Here is an 8,391-nt window from a genome sequence, read left to right as displayed (position 1 = left end):
TGCGATCGGCTGAGGGGTTAATCATTAAAGATTTGTGGAGGGGTGATGCTTTTTAATCTCGCGGTGAAGAAACCGGAGGTAGCGTCGCAATCGCGCCATTTCGAAGTGGCTGCCTGGCAGCGAGTCCGCGTAGGGGTGGTCGCGGAGGTCGGGAGATCCGTGCAGGAGAGGTTGGAGATGTACAGGTAGAACTCCAGATTGTAAGGTGGCAAGATATGTGCACCTCGTTACCACCCCCGCGATCCCCAACGTGTCCCGGCGTCCATGTGACCCAAGCGTCAACGTCGTTCCTCTGCTTGTGCTGGAGTATCTGGTGGGTGCGTTGAGCAGTGGCGTCGTCTGTTTTAAATGCAGAGCATTTCTTTAACCCACATGTAGCGTCCGCCGTCCGTCCGCAGCAGCTCAGCGCGCAGGTGCGCTCCCTCCCCCACTCCTCCTCTCCCGCATCACGCTACCCTCCTCGCTCTCAACAACAGGTCCGCACCCCTCCCCCTACACTATATAAAAAATAATACTAACCGGCGCCTGGTTTCGATCCCACGACCCTGTGGGCGGAACGCAAGGTACATGGTGCTCTACCCACTGCGCCACAAAAGCGACACAGAATCAAAGGGTACGAACGCGCCTTATATCCTTGACTCATTCAAACTACATCAAGAAGCTGCTGATACACGGCAGCAGTTGCATCGATCTCGTCTTCACCAGTTGCTGCAACGCACGACCACTGATTAAAGACCCCTTAACAGTACACTTTAGCGACCACGAAGCCGTCGTTCTCAGCGTCCAATACAGCAACAGCAACAAATAAATAAATAACGACTTACAACAACCTACTCCTTGCCTTCACTTCTTGCGTCACAAAAAAAAAAGAAAAACCCATCTCTCCACGAGGGGGGATTCGAGTCGCAAAATCACGAAAGTAATGAAAGAAATAATAATAATAGTAATACGCAATAATAGTTAACACATTCACTACCACTCCACCACCACCCCCCAAACACTAACGTTAACGCAATACACCCACCCCCTACGCGACGCATTTACTCGAGTCCCCCCTCGTGGGGAGATGGGCCCAATTTTTTTGGGGTCCTCAATGCTACGTAGTGCCTCAAATGAGTCTGTATATATGACGGAAGGCCCGGGGTTGTCCCTCAGAGCTGTCCAGATAGCCAAAAGTTCTGCTTGTGCAGGTGTTGCGTGGTCCAGTGTGCAGACGTAACGTCTGGCTTCTCTGGTCGAGGGTTTGTACCAGGCCAAGGCCAGACGAAATCCATCGAGAGCGGCGTCAGTAAATACTGCATTGGCGTTGTGCGGATTGTGCCTATGAGAATGAGAGATATTCTCTCTGGTTGAAGTGGCGTCATTTGGGGGGGGGGGGGGGGGGGGGGGGGGCGTGCAAGTCTTGGAGGGGTGGAGGGTAGGGAAACTCAAGGTGGTTGTTTCGTGTGGAGTGACCCGTCGGGTGTCCCAAAGCAAGGTGTCTTGGCCCTGTATTGTGAGGTGCAGCGGCAGCCGGTTGTCCAATGACGACTGAGCGCGCTTCTGAGGATGTCCTCGATTGGCGGTAGGGGTGCAAGGTCCCGAAGTTTCCGTAGATCGGTGATGGGAAGGCCCGTGATAGGCCGAAGGACGTGTCCGTGGAGAACTTGCTAGAACTGAGTGAGTTGCCAAAAGCCAGCTCCTTCAAATTGGACAAGTCTATTTTATCTTGATGGCTCCTTTAAAATAAAATACACGCACCCGGAATTGCTTGCAAACCACATAAGCTGGGACAGCTTCCTTAACTTACGTATCTATATGGGGATGTTTGGCTACCTTCGAATGGCGTTAGACAAACCACTACATGCGTTACCTTTAACTATAGCGTGCTTCGCTGGTGGAAGCTGCAGAACATTGAGGCAGCTTTCGGGCAAGCATACAGCTTTCTTGTCCTGTAAATCTGGCTTCACGAGCTAGCTTTCAGGTGTTTGGGGAAGCGTGCTTGTTCCGGTGAAACTTCCGGCACACTGAAAGCTCGTTAATTCGGACCTCTAGGGAGTAAAAGATGTGCGAATTATCCGAATGTTGAATTGTCCAATAGACGACAAAAACAGCCCCCAGCCGAAAAAAACCATTGGCCGACCTATTGGCGTTCCAATAGGTCGGCCAATTGGTCGACCAATTGGTCGGCCAATAATGTTTTAGGCACCCATTGGCGTACCCATTGGCCGGCCAATTAGGCGACCTATTGGCCGACCCATTGGAACGCCAATAGGTCTTCCCATCGGCCGCCAACTTGTTGCACTTTTAGTTGGTTCATCCCACTGCCGCAGCCACTCCATCTGAGCTGCCGCTGCAGGCGCTGGTTGTATCACAAATACAAGAACTCTTGGAATGAATGAATATCTTTATTGCTCTGTTTGTATACACAGCATGCAGGCAGTTCGTCGTTTAAGCAATTTTTCACAGGCCAATGCCGCGCTCCGCTCGCCGCAGGCTGGCTGGACCTTCACAAAGTGAGTGGCAAAAGCGAACAATGGGTTAACTTTATAATAAACCGCAGTTTCGCGCATTAAAACAACAAGGCACTGAAATGTTGCGTGGCGTGAGCACAACGTCCCGTGCATGGCGAACTGCGTTGCGCGGCGATGTCGTGAACCGTCAATCGTAACATGAACAGCCCTGAAATATATTTAGGCAGACAAATTAATTCTTAATAACACCGCTCACGCTATGAGGAGTGAAAATGGCAAGGAAAACTCACATATAAGCAGTATACTCACATAAACAGAGACACGCTTCCTTCGGTGCGAGGCTTAGCGGCGTTCAGCGTTAAGATTCATCTTGAAACACACTGCTATAGGCCTCGTGCGCTCGTTTGGAGGCGCCACTGAATTGGAACCGGTGGCGCCCCCTCCGGCGCCGCGCCGCATTTTTTGCTTGTCCGCCGTTCCGTGCAACGCAGCTCCGCAAGGCTTTCTCTATGGCTCGGCCGCGTCCGCGCGAGGCCAGCATGACGGCGCCAAGCGGATCGTGCGTGCTGTATTGCGGTTTTAGTAAAATACAGAGCCCTGAGAAGTATTTCAAGGGAAGTTGCTTCAGGCGCGGCATCAAGCTTTACGCGAGCAACCACGTGTACGGCGTAAAAGAAGAAATCCTCAGCGAGACGGCGCCGTCTGAAATCGTGGCCAGGTGCATTCCGCAGATGAAGAGCACTTGCGACTACGACGTGCGGCTGGAGGTGAGTGAATTGTATTTGAGATACCCTTATGTGCTTATTTCACGTACATGGTGATTTGTTTTGTTTATGTAGTTGTCGCCGAACCCAAGGCGCATTGTGCGAGGCCGCTGTTCGTGCAAGGCTGGCTGCCGCGGTTGGTGTAAACACGCGGCGGCGGTGGCCGTTTTCATAAACAGCCACGAGGAGAAATCGTGCACGGAGTTGCCGCGTGCTTACGCGACCGACCCTGGACACGAAGAAACAGATAAAGGAACTCTTTGCAAGTAAGCACGAGGAGCGCTTTCTTGAATTGTTCAGATTATTCAACATTGAAGCATGCGTGCTTTTTTGTATTGCATCATACAACTTGATAATTATTTATACAGGTCGCCCCTTGCCTGCCCCAGTACTCAAACCCCTGTGCCCGAAAACGGTACATGCCCAATTCTCGGGCGTGAGGTGTGCGTTCGCGGACATGATCGCGTGCGAGGACAGCCACGACGAAAATGCAGATCCAACCGGTGCTTCCACAGAAGCTGTAGACGAAAGTCTCAATCTCGGCATCGAGGTTGTCAGATCGCTGCTCGGGGAAGCGCGAGAAACGTACGCAACCATGCAGGTGGCGAGCGTGGTACCCTTGACAATAAACAGGTGCAACCTTCTCGCTATGCTGGAGCAGAGAGAGGAAACGTATTACAAAACGTTTGTGAAAAAAAGCGTGGAGCAGATAGCGGAGATCGCGCTTTTAACCCTGGGCCAGGCTGCTGTAGACAGGTTTGTTATATCTGCAGCCTTTATGTGCTTCACAGCGTGTTGTGCATTTTATACAAAATGGCACATTTTGTCGCAGATGGCACCAAGAGCGGAAGCACCGCATCACAAGCACGATGGCCCACCGCATCAAAACGAGGAGGACAGAGTTTGAAGCACTTGCAGCTGCACTCGCTTCACCACGCCCATTCTGGGCGCAAGCCACAACTTACGGTAAGGATTCACGTATGGGTGCACAACCTTAAACATTTGCTCAATCCGTCCTTTTTACTTGCAGTAAATAGAGTCTTAAATGCACGTGAATAAACTAAATTGCATGAAACAGGTCATATTAACAAGAAGAAGAAAGTTTGTTGAACAAACAAACTTTCTCATGTTAGAACTCCTCAGTCCACATTAACACATTTCTTTTCTTTTTTATTTTTGCAGGCAGAAACACCGAAGCCGAAGCCAGGAGGGAGCTGTCAAAAGAGACGCCAAACGCGCTTGTTTATCTTGCACGACGCACAGCCCTAATCCAGCGCAGCCTGCGCTCCTCTTCGTACGGCTTCCACGGAAAGGAATAAAAACTGGTTTTCGGGAGCTTGTCAGCAGTGTTGGCGTAGCTGTTATGGCATCCGTAGACGCAACAGTACACTGATTTGCGTGTTTTCGCCCGCAGAGGCGCCATCCCGCAACACTTCGTTACCGGCGGCGGCTGACTTCGCTAAGACCCGGACAAGCAAAAAATGCCGCGGAGGCTGCCAGGTGGCGCTGCGTGTACGGCCGAAGTAGCAGCGCACTAGCCCTATAGGCCTCCTGCGCTGCCCAGGGGGCGCTGCGCAAGCGGCTTCCGGGCAGTACTTCCGGGTAGTACAAAGCTGCGCGGGTCCCATAGGATCCCGTGTTGACAGAAGCGAAATGAGCTCGACGCTCCCGATTATTTTGCGACGTGGTCACCAGCTCATCCCCGACGCGTCAGATCTATTTCAGCGATCAACTTGGCATTACGGGAAAAAGCTTTGCAGCGCTAAACACGTTTACAGCGCCGACGAAAGTGCCGGGACAGTGACGGCGTCTGCTACTCGCAGGTTCACCGATCGATGGTACCGTACGAAGTGAAATTTTAAGTAAAATTTCTAGTTTAAACTAATACTCTAGGTGACAAAGACTTCTCAAAAACAGCCGATCAAAAAAGAAGAGTGACGCAATCGGCGATGATCGCGCTTTAAAAAGCCAGCGAGTCCGACAGACCGCAGGCTCGATCGTCTTTTGCGTACCTGCACACTGTGCGTGCGCTTTCATTAAACAGTGCTCGTTTGCGTCGCCGTTACGAATACATGGTGCAGCGTTAGCCTGCCGTTTTGTTGCGTGTCTCAGTGACAAAATGCCGCGACCGTCAGAAGCGTGAAATCTGTTTTCGATTCCGAAATTAGTGGCCGTAAAACAAAGTGGTCGGGCGAACTCTCGATCGATCAAGAGGCCGCTCGCTTTCCTTGTTTGCTCTCACTTTACTTAATTACGCTCTTGCAGCATACATTCCCAGTTCGCACCTAATAGCCTAGAATCAGGGTCAGCAACGGCTGAGTTCCATGCAGCCTACACAACCGAGGGCTGGACGGCAAATGGGGGGGGGGGGGGGGGGGAGGAGGAGGAGGAGGGGGGCTTTGAATGCAAAGAGAAAAAATTCAGCGAATTTCTAATAATATTTCACAATAATCTGGCGAAGTGTGAAGATGGGGGTGGGGGGGGGGGGGGCAATTCAACTGGAGGACGCCACTTCTCTGTTCTTGTCTCGCTGTCTAACTCCATTTGAAGTCATAACTGGCGTGTCGGCGTACGACCCCTGCACTACAAAACCAACACAGTCAGTGATGATCGTATAGAAATATTCGGGGCCCCGCGCCGTGTATGCGGCTGTGTTATGTAATGTTATAGAAGTACACATCTCTGCAGGGCGTGTGATTTGGTGCGTGTTTCGCGTCCTTTAATAGCGCTTAATTTGTTTATTTAATTGGCGCTATTGCCCCACCTACTCGCTATGTACCCTGCCGTTCGTAACTCGTGCGGCGTAAAACGTTACGCAAGAATCATTTAGTTTGCGAAAATACGAAACAAAATTTCCACTCGTTTCAAAGGCGGTGCCAGGCCAGCAGTGTCAGCTGAGTCGGCTGCGCAATTCTTGCGTTCGCTTGCATGCTCCCGATGAAGTAACATTTGCAGTTACCTCAGGATGTAAGATGAGCAGCGTTCCGTGTTTATGCTACTCGTGAGCTTTCCTTTGTCGACCGCACGCAAGAAGAAAAAACTGTAACTGTCGTCAAACAGTTAAACCACCCGACCTGGCGATACGCCGCGACCACCGCGACAGCTCGCTCAAAAGAAAGCCGACAAATCGGCTTCTTTTTGCGGATATTATTTTGTTTAGCCTCTGCAGCTACTTTAGGGGCTATTTCATGCAGTATGCAGTGATTTAAACACGCCACAAAGCGCCACAACCAACTTTCACTCTGGCTTGTAATTGAAAACACATGGAGGGCGGTGAGGGTCGTCTGCTTTTGTACTACCCAGAGGCGTCGGCCGCTAGGGGCGCTGCATGTCGCCAAAACTCCAGCGCAGGAGGCCTATGGGTGTGCGACATCATCGTCGTCACTTCTCACTCTTGCAGACCACCTTACATTTCCAATGCAGTCAGAGAAGACTGCGTGTGCAACCGACCAACAAGCTACAACCTACACCGCCAACACCACGTTGAATACCACTTGTCCACTGTCCGTCTATTGGATTCGATTGGATTGGATCGGGGTTTTATTTCAAAACAATTTTGCTACTCGTGTCGGAAAGTTTTCATTAGTGTTTGTTTGTTTTGTTATGTTTTTTAAGGACTTTATCTTGAATTGCTGATTGTAATATCAAAATTACTTGCCTCATAAATATACATTTGTAAAGGTTGAAGTTCTGAACATTTCTGAAGGTTTCAAATTAAGAGTGAGAGAGAGAATTAAATTTCCAATTGATGTCGTAATTGAATACTATCCAAATACTATCCAAAATGGCTCCCCGATTGGGTCATCATGTTGGAGCAGTCAGTAGTATTAACTTTATAGTTGGAGCCAATGGGTCCAATTGGGCCAACTGGCCATCCTAATCGAGCCAATGGGCCCAATGGGACCAATTCGGATCACTCCAATAGGGCCAATTGGTCCAATTGGGTTTCCATTTGGACCCATTGGGATTCCATTTGGACCCATTGGGTGGCAAATTGGACCAATTGGTCGGCCAATGGTTTTTTTCAGCTGGGCCCATTTACAGTTTTTTTTATTCGGATGTTCCCTTTGCGAAGAAGTCAGTGGTGCTAGTTTGTCTTTCGGCGGATAGCTGGGCGGAAAGGACAGGCTTTCGGACGTGCGACAATCCGCGGACAGCAAAAGTATTGCACGGAGGGGTGTCATAGCAGAATTCTTCCAGAACAGCGAGAGCACCCGCAGCTTCTTTTGCAGTACGACCCGCCGGGAGAACGAAATCGTACGGGGATCCTCGTCATCGGAAGCCTCGTTTGCAACACCGATGGCATAAATAAAGGTTTCGTTTCTTATTCAGATTGGCGCCGCCGGTTTTGCTGGCCGTGTACACTCGCGTTCGTCCTCTCCACCGCAGTGGGGAGCGAAGGACGGCGCGTCGCGTTGTGGCTCACGTTCGGAAAGGCGTTGGTCCAAACCAAGCGGTGCGCGTGTGAATTTGCGGCAAAATAGCGAAGGTCCGTGGCCATAGGGCAATGCACATTTTTCAAGAGAGGGAGTAAGAACGCCGAATTATCTGAATTTATTAATTAACGGGGGTCTAATTAACGAGGTCTGCAAGTGATGTTTTCACCGGGCTCACCCCTTAATGTTTTTTTTTTTTTTTTGTAAAAATAACATTGTGCCCGAAATGGGACGGGATGATTGATACCGTGCCTCGTTCCTTGTTTGAAGTTGCGAGTTTTCGACCTGTAACCGCCGTGAATGACCTCATTAATTGCGATAGAAACAAATAAGTCAAATAAGTTCTCCGTTTCGCATCGAAGCCATGGCACATATATACCGCTACCCCGCATCGACGCAATCGTGTCCGTCCCCATATGTTTTTTACGCTAGGATAAAACTAGTCTTTCTGCGTTTCATTAATTGTTACTGTAGAAAGTAACCGTTTCGTGAAACATGGGGTAGGCTCGACAAACAGGGTCACGTAAGGCAACGTCGCTCAAGCCAATCGTCCAGTATCGTGTAAGACAACTCCAAAGCGGCGGACTGCAGTGCAGCTAAAGCAAGCATAGTGCGCCCAGTACCAACAGCAGTGTGCACAGGTACTTCTATGCTTACGTGTATTTTTGTAACTTTCATTGTTTAACGCACCGTTTCTACTGCTGTAAAATGATAATGAATTACATTTAGGCGCAAATA

General features: G+C 50.1%; 1 protein-coding gene across 1 annotated transcript; it reads left to right on the top strand.

Moving 5' to 3' along the window:
- Positions 1 to 2,858: 2,858 nt before the first annotated feature.
- LOC144159303 (uncharacterized) lies at positions 2,859 to 4,560 on the top strand. Its single transcript, XM_077690709.1, has 4 exons — positions 2,859 to 3,220; positions 3,293 to 3,483; positions 4,050 to 4,183; positions 4,400 to 4,560. The coding sequence occupies exons 1-4, from the start codon at positions 2,963 to 2,965 to the stop codon at positions 4,534 to 4,536; spliced, it is 720 nt and encodes a 239-aa protein (XP_077546835.1). The 5' UTR covers positions 2,859 to 2,962; the 3' UTR covers positions 4,537 to 4,560.
- The last annotated feature ends 3,831 nt before the right edge of the window (positions 4,561 to 8,391 follow it).

This window comes from Haemaphysalis longicornis, unplaced genomic scaffold (genome assembly GCF_048455015.1).
Source record: "Haemaphysalis longicornis isolate Haplotype H1 unplaced genomic scaffold, Haemaphysalis longicornis Haplotype H1 scaffold_10, whole genome shotgun sequence".
NCBI classification, from domain to species: domain Eukaryota; kingdom Metazoa; phylum Arthropoda; class Arachnida; order Ixodida; family Ixodidae; genus Haemaphysalis; species Haemaphysalis longicornis.
Note: the sequence above shows the minus strand (reverse complement) of the source record. Positions and strands in the feature narration are given on the sequence as shown.

Bases quoted from the DNA above. Each gene is read 5' to 3' on its own strand.
- LOC144159303 (XM_077690709.1), top strand. From the start codon at position 2,963: ATGGCTCGGCCGCGTCCGCGCGAGGCCAGCATGACGGCGCCAAGCGGA. The intron at 3,221-3,292 runs GTGAGTGAATTG...TTGTTTATGTAG, and splicing joins ACTACGACGTGCGGCTGGAG to TTGTCGCCGAACCCAAGGCG. The intron at 3,484-4,049 runs GTAAGCACGAGG...ATTTTGTCGCAG, and splicing joins GATAAAGGAACTCTTTGCAA to ATGGCACCAAGAGCGGAAGC.